This window comes from Xyrauchen texanus, chromosome 15, assembly GCF_025860055.1.
Source record: "Xyrauchen texanus isolate HMW12.3.18 chromosome 15, RBS_HiC_50CHRs, whole genome shotgun sequence".
In the NCBI taxonomy this organism is placed as follows: Eukaryota; Metazoa; Chordata; class Actinopteri; order Cypriniformes; family Catostomidae; genus Xyrauchen; species Xyrauchen texanus.
Genome location: NC_068290.1, coordinates 12942563 through 12964169, shown reverse-complemented (window position 1 = coordinate 12964169; position 21607 = coordinate 12942563). Strand labels below are relative to the sequence as shown.

At 36.5% G+C, this 21607-nt stretch overlaps 2 protein-coding genes across 2 annotated transcripts in view; one reads left to right on the top strand and one right to left on the bottom strand.

The window, feature by feature from the left end:
* Nucleotides 1–21607, bottom strand: part of LOC127655660 (calpain-7-like) — a 301204-nt gene that overhangs the window by 252151 nt on the left and 27446 nt on the right. The window lies entirely within an intron of this gene.
* Nucleotides 624–21607, top strand: part of LOC127655666 (SH3 domain-binding protein 5-like) — a 263875-nt gene continuing 242891 nt past the window's right edge. Inside the window, exons 1-6 of the mRNA XM_052143583.1 lie at nt 624–913; nt 1371–1433; nt 6777–6905; nt 19459–19623; nt 20496–20626; nt 21285–21327. Coding sequence (XP_051999543.1) covers nt 845–913; nt 1371–1433; nt 6777–6905; nt 19459–19623; nt 20496–20626; nt 21285–21327 — 600 coding nt within the window. The 5' untranslated portion in view covers nt 624–844. The remainder of the gene's footprint in view (nt 914–1370; nt 1434–6776; nt 6906–19458; nt 19624–20495; nt 20627–21284; nt 21328–21607) is intronic.

Below are 21607 nucleotides of genomic sequence, written 5' to 3'. Positions count from 1 at the left end.
CCTGCTCTGAAAAGTCTATGCAAGTTCAAGCAATCGAGTTCGGATGGCATTGATGAAGCTTACGTATCCAATGACAACAAGAGTCATGCAGTGCAAAAGCAATGCAATAGAAAATAGAAAATAGAAAGCAATGACTGCACTGTTCTTCACTGTCTAATACTATTATCTGACCCTCTATCATTTGAAGACCAGGACACCCCACACAACTGTGTATCATTTAGATTTGGGATCCCAGTTCTTTATGCATTAAAATAGTAGTCTATAGACTAATACACATTAAATACATCATTCAAACATTCACAGTGTAAGTTGGAAAAAGTATGTGAACCCCTAGGCTAATGGCATCAACAACAACAAAACAAAAAAAACACCTTGACACTCCACAATGCTACTAGAATTTTTTTTTTGTGGATTGATGAATCTAAGATTGACATGTTTGGGATTTAATTGTCAGGGTGGCTGTGTGCCAGCAGGACAATTACCCTAAACATCGAAGTAAATGCACTACAGAATTGTTAATAAAGAAAATAAAAGAAAATTGACCTCTTGGAGTGGCCCAGTCAGAGCCCATAGGCGGGGACACACTTCACTTTGTCTTGCTCAGCTATGTGTGTGTGCGCGCGCGCGCGCTGGAGATTCACGCACCATGCATCTCACACGCTGGTGCGTCTCTTTACATGATCTTTTTTTTACATGATGATTCCGTCCAGTGTGTGAGAATGCTCTTGGCGATTCATGTGTAATATCATCTATATGTCGCTTCTGTAAGCTCGTAGATTTACGGTAATCACCAGCCGTATTCTTTGTTGCACTGGAGGAAATTTCTTTGTTAAAACAAAATAAAATGGATAGCACACACAAGGACGAAACATTTGAATCACTCGAGGAAGAGGAGGTGGACCCGAGAATTCAGGTAGACGTTGATATTTGGTGCTTGTGTTTCAGCATGTTATTGTAAAAGCAAATAACATGACAGATCTATTAATTGTTCAATTAACTTATTGAAACCTGTTTCATCATATGTTGGGTCGCGACTCGTCAGAGTTGCATGTTGATATCTGTAGGCTACCGACTGACGAGTCAATGATCGATTCAATCGCCGCAACTATATTGACTGCGCGTTTGCGGCACTGAATGTGCTCTGATGCCCTTATTGTTGCCCTTTTGTTTACTGCTGATTTAGATCAAAACAAACAAACGACTTTGTTAATTGAAGACTTCAGTGTTCTCCAGTCTCGACATCACATCTACCTTCAAACAAGTTTTCTCTTATCTGTGCTGCTGTTGCGTATGAAATAGAATTGACTCAACTAATTGCAAATGTCTCTTTTTTACTTGTCTTACTCATATTCTCTAAATTGTCTTTATAGGGAGAGCTTGAGAAGTTGAATCAGTCTACAGATGACATCAATAGATGTGAAACTGAGCTTGAGGTATGACTGCATAATCCAATATCCACAAGTTTGCACTGCATGAATGAATGAGGGATTGAATAAGTCAATTAATACATGATTGATTGATTGAATAAATGAATGTAAAATCGGTGGACATGAATAGCATTGGCCTACTGTCCAGGTTGACAAGAGAATGGAAGCTAAGGGACACAGGCATGTTTGATTATTGGAGTATAATTTTTTTATGTAAAATTAACCATATTACAATTATTAAAAATAATAACCCAAAAACCACACAATAAATGTATGAGTATTTAAACTTATGATAGAATTGTGCATAGCAAAAATGAAATGTAAATATTTTTTTTCAATATAGCTCCATATACTAACCAAGGATTACCGTATTTTATTTTAAATTAATTAGTTAATTAGTTTTGTATCCCCTTTTCTCCCAATTTGGAATGCCCAGTTCCCACTACTTAGTAGGTCCTCGTGGTGGCACGGTTTCTCACCTCAATCCGGGTGGCAGAGAACAAGTCTCAGTTGCCTCTACTTCTGAGACCATCAATCTGCGCATCTTATCACGTGGCTCGCTGTGCATGACACCACGATCCACGCACAATTTACCATGTGCCCCCATTGAGAGCGCTAATCGCGACCATGAGGAGCTTACCCCATGTGACTCTACCCTCCCTAGCAACAGTGCTTAGGTGACCTGGCTGGAGTCACTCGGCACACCCTGGATTCGAACTCACGACTCCAGGGGTGGTAGACAGTGTCAATACTCAATGAACTACCCCCCCCCCTGTATAAACTGTATATTATTTCTACAGTTTCATAACCAACTAAAATTTGCTTTCAGGAACATGATGAGAAATGTTTCCTGTTGATTTAGTGAGTGTTCTGATATAAAGTGCCATATCCACACTTTTTAATATATCACATCAGTAGGTAAATTGTTAATAGAGGTCATCTCTCTCATGTTTGGATTTTGTACCCTGGCACACCAAAGAACAGAATGTGTTATAATGCCTGGATTATGCAACAGAAGTGTTCCTTGAACACCATAATCTGCATGATGACTGGAGGTTATATTAAGTGTCTCTTTAAACCAGTGTTAAAAAAAAAAAAAGAAGAATTTTGTAATTCGCATACAGTAAAAGGAAACTTGAAGGGTTTTAACTATAGGCCATAATTTAAAATTGTCTGATTCGGATAGGTTTAATCTATGCCACAAAGTCATGATAAATATAGTTTTTTAGGAAGAGCATTCTTAGTTAAGTCTGAAAAGCACAGATCGCAATGACACTGTAAACTAGGACATGTTAAGACACAAACAGTTGAGACTCATGTGGTCGTTTTGGTCCCACTGTCAGTGGTTCACTGTTTGGGCATGTCCGAATGTAATTATTTAATAAGATGACTTCACTGGTCTATAGTTGGTCTGTGGGTTAAAGACAGAGGCTAAAGGAGAATTGCTTTCTTATTTGCAGATTTTGCAGTCCATAACAGTAATTAAATCATTGCATACATTTCCTTGCTTACTGTGTCCTTCATATTTGAGAGATTATGATTTAACTTTGTAACCATGTAATTCTGGTTCTGTTCACTCTGTCTCCCTCTGAAAAGTTTTATATTTTAGAAAAATATCTTCTATTCTTTCACAAAATGCTGAAATGTAGGTGACGCTCTAACACACTTTAGCCCTCACTGATGTGCTCGTCCATAGACATTCAGTCTAATTTTCAGTTCATGCACCACCCCCATTGTTTGATCGAATATCTCTGCCTCTGAGTGGACTTGAAGCTCAATCTAAGTGTCATTTTTTTTTCTTTCTGTTTTTAGCTTACAGCAGCAGTGATCGGTGTATAAAAGAAAAGTTTGTATTTGATGTCTTACAGAAATTATATTTAATTTTGTGATTCTTTTGAACTGTTCAAGAACTGTTTTGAACAGGGCAACAAAATAAACTGTACAGTTGTATTCATGAGAATGAGCGCTTTCATTTTATTCAAGATTTGTCTATTTAAGTGCTATTTGAAAGACTTCAAACCCCCCCCCCCCCCAGACCTCTCAAACCAGCATTAACTTACCATGTGGCAAAAGCTGAAACTAATCTTTGCACACTATCTTTACTCCTAACATCGAGACCAAATGCAACACATCCACTCCATGTTTGTTCACAGAACTGTTCATGTAAATTGCAGTTGTTCAATTAGCACAATTGTTCACACAAACTGAACTATGGTGGTGTAAATTAATGCATGCGTTATATTTAATCTTTTAATATCACGTTTGGTATCCATATCTTCAGAAAAATGCCAAGAGTATTTCTGAAGAGGTTTGGGAAAGGAACAATGCATAGATAAAACTTTTAAGGACATTGTTTTGACTTTGAATTTTAAGCATGCAATGAGTTCCACACAGAGAAGGAAGGGCTGACCTCACTGTGTGCCCTCCCATCTGATCTCAGCTGCCAATCATAACCCTGAAACAGGATGGCGCCAAACCAAATTCTCCCCTTCATCAGGAAGGTATAAAACTATTCTCCGGATGACCACACCTTTGTCCTGAGTACCTGTCCAGAGGATCGTTAACAGGATAAACTTCTAAAAGTCCCCATCCAGAGGGTCATCTCACTCTACGAGAGAGAGGCAATAACATAATAGTAATCAACTTTCTGAGTTGCTGCCTGTTCGAGTTTCGGAGCAGTAATAGAATAATGATAATAATGAGCATTCTGAATGTGTGGTAGGAGATGTATCCAAATACAAACTATCCAACATGCCGAGTCTTACACTATGAGAGAGTTAATAAGAGATCTTTTAACCTTCTTAGTCTCCATCCAAGAGACAGAAGAAGACCAAGTCTCACTACAAGAAATTATTGCAACGCCAAGTTCGGAATCCCCATTCTAGGGAGATATCTACAGCAACGAGGTTTAGCTCTGGCGAGCAAACCCTCTCTTCAAATTTCATGCATCTGCATTCCAGATGATGAATCATGCACCGACATAAGGGCAGTATATCTGCATATTCCAGATTGCAAGATCCCTCTCTGTGCTTCCAGGAAATCAGCATTCCTCAGCTCCCATTGAAATGGAATCCAGCTCCTTACCCACTGTAACGAGCCCCAGTGGAAGACGTCACAATCACCAAACTTCTCGATCGATCAAGGAGAATGTAAATATCATTACTAGGGCTGTAAATTGATGAACATTTTTTATAGAATTAATTATATGGTGTACCGATTAATTAATCGCATATACACATATTTGCTGAGAAAGCCCCTCATATAACAATAATTCAATACATAATGATGTAATATTTATACTTTGTTATCTTTTAAATATTTAAAAATTATCATTATATCCATCCATCCATCTTCAACCGCTTATCCAAATATATATATTCAGATAATTAAAATAAATTCCATTCTTGTAGCAGAAGAGTTAATCATTGATAAGACAATACAAAATGTGGCTTTAGAATACAATGTATTGTTTACTACCATATTACTGAACATAAGCCAGTCATTGGCATACAGTTCACAGCAATCCATTTCGCAAATTAATTTGTCAATCAGTTCGAATTTTATTATGAGGGCTTGTTTAAGGACCCGTCAATTTACACCTGCGTCAGACATGCTTGTGTCACGTCTCTGGTGCGTTGCATCATAAACATAATTTTTTTAGGTCACTGTGTCAAGTTAAATATGATTTAATACTCAATCTTTAAACACATCTTGAGATCTCTTAGTTTGAATTTGCGCTCCAAGTGTTTTGAACGCATGAACATAATGCATGTCTGTGTTCTGTATGCTGAATGGTTGTTTTCTTCACTGTATAAACTGCACATTGCCACACAGCTGAAATTTCAATTACTGCCCTCTGGAGTAAACAGGTGGTACTACAAGCTTGCATTTCTCAGGAATCTTTCTTATTACGGTCCGGGGGTATTGCGATTAATTGCGTATTTTTTTTTTTTTATGTGTTATTTTAAAAACAAATTAATCGCACTGAATTAAATCGTTAAATCGACAGCCCTAATCATTACTCTTTCCAGAGAACTTTGCATTAGTGTATACAATCAGTAAATGATTATCTGATGTTTCTTAATTATATTATGTTGCATAATCTGTGTATCCAATGTCTAGCAAATAAACATGGAGTTATTTGTTTAAATAGAAATAAGCCATTTATCTTTCCGTAAGATAATAGTCATACTTTGCTATTGCTACATCCAATTCAACCACATGCATATTTCAATCCTATGCTCTTTATTTACCAATTCATTTATTTTATCTCTTAGCATATTGGTACCATCTTGTAGTTTTTGTTATTTATTCTTGTTTATCTTTATGCAAATAAAACTAATTTGATTACAACTGTGTGTTCCTTGTGTTGATGATAGAGAAGAGCTCTAAAGGTTAGGCAGAATTTTATAAATCCTTCAGATTATTCAGATGAATGACTCCCACAAATTTACATATTTCTCTTATTGTTAAGGTGAAACTCCTTAGCCCCGAGGATGGAGTGAGGGGCCATCTGATATTAATAATCACACACACATACACCTTAAGTGAAGTGTGAGCAACAATCATCGCATATTTTGGTGTCTTGTTTGAGGCCCAGTTCATTTCAATTGGTACCAGGGTGATTCTCACTACACATGTTTGAACTCTTCATCACATGTTGGTTTGTTTTTCCTAGATTGTGTTTCTGAAGCAAATAATCATAGTATGTTGTGTTTTGATGAACTAGGTATAATCTCATTAACTTTCTGAAAATTGAGTTACACTTATGAAAAGCCTATTTTCATTGCTCTTTACAGGTTTGGCAAATCTGATTACAGATAAACTGATTTTACTCCCTTTATGTGTAGCACAGACCTGCAAAGCAATTGATCCAAATGCCTTGGGAATTTAAATTCTTTGAAGGCAATCTATATTTCCAAGAGACTGAATAGTCTTCTGAAGAACCAGAGTGTGTAATTCTTAGAAGAGTGTCCTATATTTACAGTATGTAATCACGTAACCTCCCTTGTCAGCCTGTTTGTTTTTGATCCTCGGCTACTTTTTCAACACAGATCAACATGGTGGTATCTTCAAATGGATTGTGCTCTCTCATGCACAAAGTTTTCTATGGAACGCAAGATGTTTTATTTAGCGGGTATCACTTTTGATCAACGTATGTGTTCAGAATAACGTTTAACTATTCATAATATTTCAGTAGAATGAATACTGTGCAGAATGCTAATTATCTTTATCCATACAACAATGTAGCATACTACTGTGTGACATTTTTATCATTGCATAATGTGTACGGGTTATTGTAATCTATTACACAGCCATGCTGATTATTTGTGTTTGGTCCATCTCTAGGATGCCAGGCAGAAGTTTCGCTCAGTGCTGGTGGATGCCACTCTAAAGATGGATGAGCTGGTGAAGAAGATTGGGAAAGCAGTGGAAGAATCAAAACCGTACTGGGAGGCTCGGCGGGTGGCACGACAGGTGAGTCTTTTTGTGCGAGCCAAACAAATAAAAAAAATTAAAAATAGTAAGAACTCTGATCTCATCTTCCCAGAGCCAACTTTACCCACATAACGTCTGTTTCCAGTTGGCACACCACCATATTCTCTACCATATGTTTTCTTTTATCCTTCTCTAGAGGTTTCTTTGCTAGCCGCTTATTATCTGCTAAGAGCCGGATTGCACAGTAGTGTTCTCTCTAGATCTGTCAAAGGTGGTTGTCTTAATTTAGCAGGGCATAAAAGACTAGAGAGAGAGAGAGAGAGAGAGAGAGAGAGAGAGAGAGTGAGTGAGAGAGTGAGAGAGTGAGAGTTTAAATGTACAAATCTCAGTTCCCTTTTCTCAAGAGCCTGTGCTATTCTAAGAACAGATTATCTGTTTACCTCAGCTAGTACACTGCAGCTGTAGAGCAAATTTCCTTTTGATTTTATACAACACTTGGCAAATTTAATGGACTATATCTGTTACAATTGACCTACTCTGAAAGTGGGGTAAGGTATTTTAGTGTTAGATGTTTTTCACTCCATGGAGGAAGAATTAAGTTTAATTTACTCACAAAGCACTGATTATTCTTACCATTTTTCTCTGTTGTGAGAAAAACGTAACAAACAATACAATTTTTAAGGGAACAGTCAGGTCCTTAATTGGGAAAAACTTTGTGGCGAAAAGAACTTGGCAGACATGATTATTTGTTCCAGACTGTATTCAGATTGTTGAAATGTCTCTATAAGTGAATTGGACAATGATATACTGACAAATATTTTTTCAAATTGATTGACTTAAACTTGAGTCTAAACTTGTAGTAACTAGTTGTAGTTTTTGAATAAATCTTTATTGTACCACAGAATGACGGAGTCAGTGCCGCTCAGATAAGGGGATGTTTACGGTTTAAAACTCTTATTTGTGCTGTGATGCTCAATAGGTTATTTGTATTCTGCAATATCCGGGCAGCAGAGCAGAATTGGCAAACAGGAAACTAATGATGGACCACATTCTGGTATTGTGTGATGATAAGGTCTGTGACTGAGGCTCTTAATCAGGTTAGAAAGCCAGACGCTTATCACTTACACCCCAGCCAAACCCAGCCTGTTGTTCTCAGATATGCTCAACTGCTGCTGTTGGGGAATAAATAATAATATAATAGCACATACCTCTCTTCGACAGGCTCCACAATTTGAGGTATCATTCACAAACAAAGCAGGACAAGTTTTATGCTGAAGTTTAGTTTGATTATTTATGCATTTCAGTTTTAGATTGTATAAACATATTTTACCCTTTAAACTCGGATTGGCGGTGGGTCTGCAGAGGGAAAAACATATAATAATAATAATAATAATAATAATAATAATAATTAATTAATATAAAAAAATATATATAAATAGGTATCGTGTCAAAGCTTACAAGCTGTACTAAAGGCATTAGGACCCAAACTGAACAAGTACTTGTAAATTTGCAGACAAATTAGAAGTGTTAAATTTGTATCATTTATTATTAATCTTGCACATATTATTGTAATCGGAAAAACATTAAACTGATTAAATAGCCATGTGTAATATGTAATTTGAAAGTTCTCATAGAGTAAAAAACACATTAGCTTTTCTGGATAAGATGACATAATCAGAAATTATATATTACGTTGTCCAGCGCTATGGAACACTAAACCAATCGTAATAGGATTCAGATCGCTGCAACTAGAGGTGAAAGTCATCCAAATATGGGCAGAGGGAATCATTTACTCTACTTACAAATGGCCACCAGGAGATGGCGCAAAGTACACTCGGTGAGCATGTTTACATGCATGCTCTTACACGATTATGCTTAAATAAGCTGACAACTCATGCAGTCATGTAAACGTAATAACCCCCCTTCCTTTATCAGCATAAAGGACATAAAAGGCTTATGAATAACCCTGTCGACTTGGGTAGATTTTTGCCCATTATGGCGATTTCTCATGCCATGTAAACTCCTTACTCTGTCTTCCAGCTCATCCAATGTGCAAACGTGTTGAGCACATGTCTCTTCACAGTTTGACATCAAAAGTAGAGAATAACATGTTATTTCAAATATCATGAAAAACATATTTCAGATTTTTTAAAGAAGCTGATTTTGGAGAGTAATCAACGTATTGATATGCATGTAAACACAGAATGGAACTGAATGAGTTCTTGTTACTCATGCCTGCATACTTTAGAGAGAGAGCATACATGTAGTCACTGTTGTATTTACACGTGTAAGTAGTTTTATGTACAATTATTATGTTATTTGTTTGGAGAGACTTTTGGACACTTGGAGATATTTTTGGACTCTAGGATAAATTATTTTTGTAATGCTATAACTTTTGATTGCTTTGTCGTATCATCACAAAATTTGACTCAAGTTACAAGTGGTGTGGTTGGGAACAAAAAGCAGTATTTCGAGCTAACTTATTTGCACCCAGACATATATAATGTCAAATAAGTAAAAGCTTCAAGCTTAATGGGTTAATGCATGTCAGGTCTGTCTATTGACTGTCTTTCCTCTCTGCTGTCTCTCTGCAATGAACGCATGACTGCAGTGGAGTTTTAACTGTTTCTCTGCAGTTTGCTGTGTTTTTCTCCCCACCCCTGCACAGTCTCTGTGTCTGCCTCCCACTGACTTTCCTTCTCTATATAAAGAAAATAATTTCACACAACCACTAATGATGTCTGATGCCAGTTTTTGCTGCAAGCATCAGTGGAAATCCCCCCTAATTTAAATGTAATCTTATTTGGAGCTAATTTTAATAAAGTTCGTACTGTAGTTAATGCAGAAGTAAGATCAAACATGAACAGTGTCCTCTTTCAGTCTCAGACTTTGCTCTTGTGCTGTATTCAGAGATGCAGATGTCCGTTGTATACTCTGATATCAAACACATTCAAAGCCTTCCGTTTTAAAGTTGTCAAAGGAATATTTTGAAAGTAAGAGTTTGGTGTACTATAAAGACATATTAAACTTTTCTGATCTAATATCTTTCTCCAAATTTAAGATAGACAATGATTTGAAACTAAGCTAGAAAAATGGCTCTGTCCAAACTTTCGCAATTTGCTGATATATAGCTGCCCTGGTTATACAACGTTTTAAGAATTCACTACAAGAAAATACTTTTATTACTGTTTGTATATAACTAATGGTAGAAGGATCATTACGAAGGATTGAAATGAAATAATGGATGAAGTTTATTTTTAACAAGGTCCCTGATCATGTCAGTCTGACAGTTTGTGTGGCACTTTTCAGTGTGGGTTGTTTTATGAATCTGTCACAATGTAATGTTAGCTTTCAAAGCGGCTGTTGTTGAAGAATGGTGCAGCGCAAACAATTATTTATTAAATATGTTGAACCTGACAGCAAACCCATAGCCCATTAGTTAACATAATGTCGTTACTTATTTCACATGCAAAAAAGGATGCCTAATATCACTGTACCGTAAGTACACTGTACAAACAGTAAGCAGATATACATTTTGACTGTATCTGGTGCAAAAATACATCGACTATAAGTGACCCAGCTCTTTTTTGAGTGGTGGGAGTTGAGAACAAGAGTGAGGATAACCAGTCTCTCATCCATGTTCTGATGTGTTCATGGTTTACAATCACATTCATACAATCATTAGTCCATCACAATGCTTTTGAAAATAATTAACAGAGTGCAAGGCTTCTGTAATGATTATATGTGTATCTCGGCTTTGGATGCAGTTGAAGACACTTTTAGATTGAAGTGCATGATATGCATAATGAATGAACAACAGAACCATATACATTGAAGTATGTATTACAACTGTGCTGATTTGAGGATGAAAGGTTTTTCAGAACTGTTCTGATATGAATAATTGAGTACACATTTCTCATCAAGGACTCTTCTGAATAATACACGAACATACTCTGATACACAAACATGACATAGGCCTATATACACCATAATTTTTTCCAGCTACTGTTTAATGCATGACATTCAGGTAGTTTTCCAGCTACTGATTATTGCCCTTCCAGTACGCTTGTAAATAATGCTTCTACTGTGATGGATTTATGAAGACTTCAACATTGTTACTGTTTAAAAGCTTTGAATTATATGCCTTATTATTACATGTATTTTAAAATAAGGGTTCCTGAAGCTCATCTGGTAGAGCATGGTTCTTGCAATGCCAAGATCATGGGTTCGATTCCCAGTGAACACACAAACTTATAAAATGTATACCCTGAATGCATTGAGTCGCTTTGGATAAAAGCCAAAAGCATAAATGTAAATGTAAAATTAATAGTCCTGACACTTGATTTTTGATTGGATGAGCCATGTTCAAAGCTGTGGTAAAAATGACTATAACGCACCATAGGCCGTTTCTATTCAGTTTGTTACAGAGATTTTACCACATGTAAGAGGGGCCACTTCACTTCATGCCTAAGAATAGACCTTACCCCTGGTAAAATCGCTGTAACGCACAACCTTGTTGCCTAATGATTTATTATTAAAGTGAATTAACAAATGTATCCTGCCTAATAATGATTTAATTGGTCACATTTAGTACGTACATCAACTTGTGAGATGACAAGTATTGTCCTTGTCAGATTAGTGGCACAGCCAAAACCCCTGTAGCTGTCTGAGTTTCACTGTGTGAGTTTCATCAACCGTTGAAGTGTCTAACGGAGTGCCACTGAAGCGTTATTCCCTTCACATAAAATATAAGAATCTACAGTATAAACTCTGGTAGGAATTGAACTGCACTTAACAACAAACTCTGACTCTGCTTCTCATATGTGGCTTTGTTATTTTGCTGGTGCAAATTGCGTGAGGAAAGTGGATTCATTGGCTTGATTACATTATTTTGGCACTCTGAGTGAGTCATATTGCACTACAACAAAATCTCTCAGATAATGTTCCTCATTGTTTGGCTGTGGATCAGGAGGGAAATTGATCAAAGTTTGTGTCACTCAGCAGAGAGGCGGTGAATGCCTAAATAAACTGTATGTCAACCTATGACTGCTTGTCTTCTATCCATCCACTTTCTGATTTGATTAGTTTTCCTGTACCCATCCCCACATGGCACAATTGTTGTCAGAGAATACTTGGGGAATGAAGGTGAAGATTGTGTCCATTTGCAAAAACCCTCTCAACCTCTCATGGGAAATTGGGAATCAGGATTTATCCCAGACTGTGGGTGTATGTGTATGTGAATACTAGTATGAGTAAATGTTATGGTGATGTGTGAGGACTTTAGTGCCCTTGTTTGGCTCTATTTAATGGTGTTAACGATTCTTTAGTGCTCTTGTTTGGCTCTGTTTATTGATGACTGCATGGGACTCCGATTTAATGCAAGCTGTTTATGAGTCATACCCCCTCAATTGGACTTCATAGTTTTGAGTTTTGAAATGTACAGTATGTCACCTAAATATGTCTAAATATAAAGGAACATTTTATTCTCCACCCGTTTAATCTCAGTTACTGCCCTTTTATTGGGACACTTTCACTCAGGGTTTAATTAACCCTGACTGGCTGTGAATAGTGAACTTCTACAATGGCATCTTTAACTGAAATGTACTGAGTTTGAATGATGCTGCATCTACACCCTTAGGTGTTAGTGTAAGTCTAAGATAGGGCTGCACGATTTGGGGAAAATGTCATATTGCTATTATTGAGGCTGGTATTGCGATATGCGATTTGCGATATAATAAACAAATAGTATAATGAGTCAACTTGCTTGGTTATCAAGGAAAATGCACACATAGATTACTGATAATGCTGAAATGTGTATTTCTCAACTCAAACATACAAACTAGCAACAAAAAAAAAACACTATAAATGTGGTGTTTTCAAGTTAAATACATTTTTTTACAAAATTAAATAATATCTTTGCATTACTGCAAACTTGTTATTTTCTCAATATTACACCTAAATAAAATAGAACAAAAAATAAGAACATACAAATTTTCATGAAAATAAGATTGTCCAAACAAACAGGGACATTTAAGCAGGATGTAACATGTACTGGATATAAAAGTGTGGTTCACTCAATCAAACCACTAAAACGGTTGTTATTGTTGTTGTTTTTTAAATGACCAACTGGTATTTCCAAATCCTCTTTCTAAAAAGTTCTATTTATCGCTGGTATCTCTTGTCCAGTGTGTGGATAATTTTCTGAAATCCCACTTTTCTCTGTGCTGTTTCAGGTGCTGATATAAATTTGTCGTGTTGCGACGTGATGTAGCAACTTCAATTTTGCACAGTACCTCTCTCTGCTCAGTGTCAGTTATCTTAAAGCCAAAATATCGACATATAACCAGGGTTTTTCCTGGCTCAAATTGAGGTGGAGGTGGTACCATACTGATCAAAAAAGTGACGTTAAAAACACGTAAACGTTGGCTTTGCATTAATACACTCCTAATGACCTGGCAACTGCATACTATTGTTAATTTTGTCAGCTGTTTTTATTTATTTAATCTTAGTCTTAATCCTGTGTCAAATGTCCTTTTTAGTTTTTATCATATTTAGTCAACCTTAACCTATTTCTATTTATTGTTTTTAGTCGTTTTGTTTGACAAAGTCGGAGCATTTTTAAGTAGTTTTAGTCAATGAAAACTGTTGACATTTTAGCCATTAGAGTATTATTGATAAGATTTGTCAATCTTGTCTATCCAAAACCTATATATATATTATTGTTGTTGTTGTAATTTTTGTGTTATTTTTCACAAAAAGATTGAGATAAGATTGATCTTGTCATGATGATCTTATGATTATGACGTTGCGAGCTGCAGACAGCAGGGGTGAGAGACGAGCGTCTCCGTGTTAGAGTGCACATCAGCTGGCAGCTGATCTCTCTTAACGGTCTGGACTCCCGCTCAGATTGGGTCTAAAATTGCAGTAAAAATCATATAATCGCACAGGCTGACATTGCGATATGATTTATCATGCAGCATTAGTCTTAAGACAATGTGAACAAACATGTACTGAGTGCCCCTTTAACTCCTTTGTTCATCGCTATAGTTAAACTTTTTATGTTGAAAATATTATTGTAATGAAAACACATTTAAATGAGAAAAATGCTAAATATTTTTTTTTTAAAGAGGACTTTTAAACCCTACCATATAGAAAGCCATTTTGGATTATTTTCTGCGTCATTTTATCAGATAGTTATTATAGAAATCTCATGTCTAAGTACCAGTGGTCAGAAATATGGATGTGGTTGCTGAACCAATAAAGGCATTAGTCTTCAGAGAAAAACTCTGAGTGAGGCGTACTGAAAATCAACACAAATGATCTTATTTCTATCTCAAGTCAAGCTAGATGTACAGAAAACATTGTAAATTACCAGTCTCTTTCCCAGAACCAGAACAATGGACAAATAACATCAAAACAGCATGACAACTAGGTTGCCATCATCCCAGAACATCTCGTTATGAGATTACCTAAAAGGCCTCTTCTGCTAGATTTTTGTCAGAATATGATAAAAGCTGTAGTCAATAAATATACAAAGTGAGGCCATTTTTTGTCTTGATAATGATAATAATCAGCTGAGCCAAGCTGTGTAAAGGAATTGTAAACTGAAGTTTTATAACCGGACACAATAAAATCATGGTTGTGCAGCTCGTTTAAGATTAGATGTGATATTAGTTCAATATCTCACTTTACAGCGTATATACATATTTAACTGATATAAAGCTGTTTATATTATAATGTGACTCCTCAGGAATTTAGTTTCGCCCTCAGAGTTTGCCTGAGAATTCAAATTAATGTTTTAACAACCTCTCATGAGAAACTTTTCTACTTTGCATGAACCTGAAAGCTTTTTTGACATCGGCTGAATTCTTAAGAAAGAGTTGATTGGACGTTTTAAAGGCAGCGTAGCTTGATCATGTTCATGTATAAACCTTGGGATTATATACTTTTTGCTTTATTGAGTCTGCTCTCTGAAGTGCAAGCTCTTGTCAGCTATATTTTGAGTTGTTAAGCAGCTGGAATACTTTATTCTGATTGGTCAATCGCAACATTCTGCAGATATTTTTGTACAATGACCACTAAACTGTATAATTGACAGTTGTCCCAGGTAACGGATTTCCGACACTGTGCTAATTTCATGTTGCTTTTATCACTCCGCAGTCTCTTTCTTTTTACATAATAAAAGTATTTTAATTCAAATCAATTTGTTTAATGTGTTTTTACTCATTTATTTCATAAGCAGCCTTATGATAAGCGGGATAAATTCAGTAGGCCAGTAATTATTAAAAAAAAAACCTGTTCACGTGTAACAGGACTGGACATTGTAGGACTGAGGAAGTGGGGTTAAGGTAACGTCACACTCTTTATTTACTCAAAATAACACTCAATAGCTTGGCTGAAACACTCTTAATGCGTGGTACAGCTAGGTAACTCTCTCTCTCTCCCCCCTGGGCTCTGGCGTGGGCTTCTCTTATCACTCTTCCTGGATTACTGTAACTAGAAACAGCAGTTAGCCCTAATTGTCACCCAGGGATGAATCCTTACCGCTTCCCCTCTCCCTGGACGGACACTCAACCATGCCCTCACCACAGGGTGATACCCTTTGTGTCGCCACTCTCTTGCACCAAACAAAAGCTAGATGCAGCTTAACAAATAGAAAATAATGCAGGGATCTTGAGACACATTGGTAAACATTCATAGTTTATAAGGTTTTTAACATGATACGGTGTCAAAAGAACGCAATGCTCCTGCGTGAGATGCTAAAAAAACAGTTACATGGCATAACAGTCAAAGACATCTTTCTAGCTTATGTTTACATAGAAAAAGTCAGTCAGTGCATACAGACACTAAAATGCATTTAGTGTAATGACCCCCTAGTACGTCAGCTCTTCCATCATCCCGTGTCCTTTACTGGGTGGATTGGAGGTCTGTCCTGGCATCTCTGCAGTGTTCCCATGCCGTCAGCTCTCTGAGGCAATGCGGCAGCATCACATCAACTTTGAAGCCTGAGCTAAAAATAGCCTATGTGAGAATGAGGATTGGATATAAGAATGGGGAATGAAGAAGTAAATTGGTTGAGCTGTCAGGAATGGAGGGTATATAAAGGATAATAGGAGAGGATTGGAGAATAGGTGTTGGATTATCTCTAAGATTACTACATATCATGCAACTGTCATTTTGATACTGTAGATATTTAGTTTTGCAGATTTTAAGATTTCTTAAAGGGGTTATGTCATGAGGAATCAAATTTCCCTTGATATGTTTACAAATAAGAGATCATTCTCCTATAAAAATATACTGTACATTTTCGATTTCAACATGTGATCCCAAGTGCAATAAAAGCATTTATTGAAACCAAGCTGCAAAAACGCCTCGTTCTCTACTTCCACGAATAACCTACGTCACTGGGTGACCCATTAATTTATGACTGCCTCTACAACAGAAAAAAACATCAATTCCTACTTCACATCATTGCAGCCTTGGCCCCACCCACTGGTGCTTCTGTACGTAAACTCAATGAGAGCAGGACGGACAAGCCTAGTTTGGCCTCACTAATCCTGAACACCAAACGGGACCCATCTGTACTATTTTATTATTATTTTAGTATACAAACATACACTAGACCAGTGTTTCCCAACCTTTTTTTGTACCACAGCAAACTTTTTACAACTAAAAAAATTATAGAGCCACACCACTATCCCACATAGGCTAACCATCGTCAATATATTTCCTTTTCAAGAACTTGTCCATGTTTTCTGTCGGTCCTCGTAGCGCGTTTACTTGTAATGTTTTAAATGCAGCTATGCAAAAAAAAAAAAAAAGAAATCACATACTGTACAGTGCTTGCGTTATTTTATCATTTTGATGGACAGGGTCGTAAAAATTCCGTCTTAATCTATTATTACTCGTCATTTAAATTATCATATTTTAATGATAAGACATTTAATAGCTTATATTTTCATTCACATTTTAATTTTTAATCATGAATTTGCAGGACGAGCATATAGCAGATTATGCATTTATTTATTTATGAAGAGAACAGATGAACAACAGAGACACCACACGAAGTGATTGCAGAGGCCACTAAAACATGACATGAACACCGCAATATTACAAAAAACAAACTGGGTGCTCGCCTGTGCGTAATCAAACGCATCAAGGGAGACTGTGCTGAGGCAATTGTCATTAGATTTTGTGTCTTTGCCTCGGACAGACGACTTCTCATGGCAGTTTTAATTTGGTTCTGGAGGCTGAACCCAGTGTCAAGTGCCACATTGCCCTCCACATGACAAGAGTTGCAGAAAAAGTCACAGAGGGACGACTTTATGAGTTTACCACGTAATAAAGCGGGAGGTGTGCACAATAAACATTAAAAACATGTATTTGGAAGAGAGAAAAAACTTGCAATTGCTTTGATAGCAGAAAGTAATAAAAAGACTAGTTTATGTTTAGGTTAAGTGTTTTCTTGGTGAATTTAAAATAGTTCAAATAACTGGGGTCTCTGATATTCGTAAATGATAAGGTTATATTTAATTAAAAGAAATTGAGAAATGTAATGTCTTCACAAATTTTGACAGTTTTTAAATATTTCTTGTTGCGTAGTACTCTCAAAGATATTATTGGTGAAGCAAAAATGTATGTGTGTAAAACACTTTGGTGTAAAGTCACTTCATAGACTTCAATGTATTCTGCAGCGCTGACGCGAGTCATGTGAAAGACCCTTAACGCGTATAAATATCAGTCACTTTTGCACATTAATCATTGCTCTTCACAATCATAAAAGTGACCGATTATGGTTTCAAAACGGCAAATTTCTCTGAACGGTGTGGAGTTTGGATCCCAGATATTATATATATTTTTTCATGCATTTATTTATTTTGTGGAATTTGATAATTTTCCACAGCACAGCTGACAATCTTTCATGGCACAATAGTGTGCCATGGCACAGTGGCTGAGAAACACTACACTACACAGACGTCTTTGACCGTTTTCAAGTATCTCGGGCAGATTTTAAAAGACATGGTGTCAAGTTACTACTCTTAAAAAGAGATGCCATTCTGTTTCATTCAGCTGCTGTGCCTCTTGTTGTTTTGAGCACAAATGCTTCATGGTCCAGTTCTTGCACACATCTGCGTTATTTTAATTGTTGGTGTATCTGAACATGCACTAGATGAACATCTTGGCAGTGCAAAATGGAACGACATCTGTTTACTGTCGGCACAATGCAACGCTCTGCAGCGGACGCCATGGTAGACAGCATCATTGATTATAATGGGTTCTGTTGCTTTTGTAGTGTCCGGTGTAGACAGTGTGTGTGAGTGTTGTCAGTTGTGCTTGAGATGAATAGTTTAATATATTCGGATGCAATGTGTTGGATGCGTGTTATGTGTAAACTCTGAAATGTAGTTTTATAATATTGTGTAGCTGGTTCATTCTCTTCCGAATGTTTCAAATATGGCTGTATTTCAAAGGGGCTGCTCCATGTTAGCCAATCATAACAGTGGGCATTTTCTTTGAAGTTTTAAGGAGGCACTTTGGCCAGAACTGATTGTTTCAGACAGAGGGTCCGAGATGTGGTAGAAAATGATCATATATTACTTAATTATGACTGTTTTGGATGAAAAAAAAAAAACATTTAAGATTATTAGTGGACTCAAGGGAAGAACATAAAACTATTAAAAAAAAGCACTTCATGACCCCTTTAAATAATGCATCACTAGTTCTGATTTGTTTTGTAACATCTCTTTACAAAACAGCACTGTAAATCATTTCAAAGAGTAAAAATTTTGGATACAATTTTATTTATGGTTTATTTTGGATAAGTAGGCTAAATTGGTAAGAGGTTTCTACAGGCTTTTTCTGTCAGTAGGAGTAGCATGGAGATTAGAGTTAAAAAGTGATGGAATGGGAAAGGATTATATTTGCATGGCTTTAGCAATTTGGCTTAATATGTCACCACATAGGAAGTGCTCATATAATTTGAGCAACCAGTGAGTACTATAATGATTCAAGTTTCACAAAACATCTCTTGCTTCATTTAGGATCAGATTTGACTTTCAGTGAGTGCATTAGTTAATTCTGTTACAGGTCTGACTTATGTAGTGAGTTTATTGACATGTTGTCAAAGACATGTTGTCATTATTTGACAGTACATGGCCTTTTTAATATTACATGACACACAGTGTTTGTTTATTACTTTCTTATATATGTTGACTGTTTCTTTAATATCATTGGCTGTTTAACTTATCTGAGGTAGGCTATATATGGTACCAGTTGGATATACAGCTACATAAACTAAAATAAAACAGAATTTCTACTTGTGGGATATACAGTGAAATAAACAATATTTTTTGGCACATTATTACCATTGCACGGTATATACAATCATACCACCCATCCCTAAATTCAACAATGATTTACTACAAAGGTTGTCTTATTATACAGCTCCATGATGATGGCGTGTTTTGGTGGAAGGGGTCAGGCAGTGAGCTGAGATTAATTTTTTCCTGCCAGCTGGTACTCTGAGCAGGGGTTTAGAAACTGCCAGCACTTTCACTGACACTGACACTGCTGCCCTCTACATGGTCTTCAGGCTCAGCTGGAAGCACAGAGATCCACACAGGACTTCCAGAGGGCTACAGAGGTACTGCAGGCGGCCAAAGAGACCATCGCCCTGGCTGAACAGAGGCTGCTGGAGGAGGACAAGAGGCAGTTTGACTCAGCCTGGCAGGAGATGCTTAACCATGCTACACAGCGAGTGAGTATCGCAGATATTTGCTGTGATTGGATTTTAAAGCAATAGTTCACCCAAAAATAACAATTCTGAATTCATTACTCACCCTTAATTTGTCAGTCCTCATTCACTGGGCCAACATATTTTTCAAAAATTCCCCTTTTGTGTTTCACAGAAGAAAAAAAAAAACTTCAGGTTTGGAATGACAAGAGGGTGAGTAAAATGACATAATTTAGAGGGATACTTCAGCCAAAAATAAAAATTATCTTATCATTTACTCACTTTCATGCCATCCCAGGTGTGTATGACTTTCTTTCTTCTGCTGAACACAAATATTTTTAGAAGAATATGTCAGCTCTTTTTGTCATTTCAATGCAAGTGAATAGTGGCCAGACCTTTGCAGCTCCAAAAATCAAAAGTCTTTTGAAGTGAAGCAATAGCTTTGAGTGAGAAGCAGATCGATATTTCAATCCTTTTTTACCATAATTGTTTCAGAAAGTGAAAGTGGAGATTTATAGTAAAAAGGACTTAAATGTTGATCTGTTTCTCACCCACACCTATCGGATCGCTTTCTAAAACTGATTTAACCACTGGAGTCATATGGATTACTTTTATGCTGAATTTATGTGATTTTTGGAGCTTGGAAGTTCTGGTCACTATTTCCTTGCATTGAAAGTACCTACAGAGCTAAAATATCCTTCTAAAAATCTTTGTTTGTGTTCAGCAGAAAACATGAAGTCATACACATCTGAGATGGCATGAGGGTGAGTAAATGATGAGATAATTTACATTTTTGGGTGAACTATTCCTTTTACTTTTTGGGTGAACTATCCCTTTAAAATGACATGTTGTTGGAAATATTTTGTAAAGTTTTTATTTTTTTTTTTATTTTTTAGGTGATGGAGGCAGAGCAGATAAAAACACGCAGTGAGCTGCTGCATAAGGAAACAGCAGCCAAGTACAATGCAGCCATGGGCCGTATGAAACAGCTAGAGAAAAAACTCAAACGCACCATCAACAAGTCCAAGTATGCACTGAATAATCCATTTGAAACACATCAATAAGTGACCTTATTCCTTAGTGCATGTATACACTTTGTGTTTTCAAGGCCACCAGTAGTCTATGGCCATGTCCACACAAATGTTTTCTGTTGAAAACGCACTGCTTTTGCTATTATTACACCTCTCATTTACAGTGGAACACATTTTCCTCCACTAAAATGGAGACTCTCTAGTACCACATACTTTGGGAAACATGGCATTAGGAAATAGAAAGCTGAGTTTTCAACTGAAAACATTTATTCGTCTGGACGTGGCCTGTGGTTTTTGTAAACATGTGGTTGTGTTGGTTCTAAATTTGATTATAAATTTAGAAAAAATTTAAAGCATGATTACTGTCACAGTGTTTGCACAGGTTTGACATTACATCTTTATATGTGGATCATGTTGAATCAATGAATATCTGTGGGGAGCTTTAGTTGAGGGTGGTTTTCTCACACTGGAGCTCTGAGAATGATTGTAACTCCGCAGGCTCAGGTCTCTGTCACTAAACTCATATGATCCTCTCACTCAGCATTTGCCTAATGTGTCACCATATAGAGAATGGTTGCCATAGCAATATGTGCAGTGCTATTTATAGGCATTTACAGTGGCTTTAATCCATTTTTCTCGATTTCTCTTTTCCAGGCCCTACTTTGAAATGAAGGCCAAGTATTACTTGCAGCTGGAGGTACTTTTGCATTCAGATTATGCAAACATACAGTATGTAATGTTGTTCTATATTTCATTTAATTTATTATTTCTATAATTTTCTACACAACATGATTCATGTATTTCAAGTTTCTACTGGGTGTACATTCAAGGAAAAGCAAATAAAAATGGAGAAATAAAAAAAGAAATAAAACTTAATTCAAGATATCTTCTCCGAAAACCAAATCAAGCAAATGTATCTTGTTTTAAGAATGTTTACAAGTTTTTACTTTATTACTGAATGGTTTCTTGATTTAGAA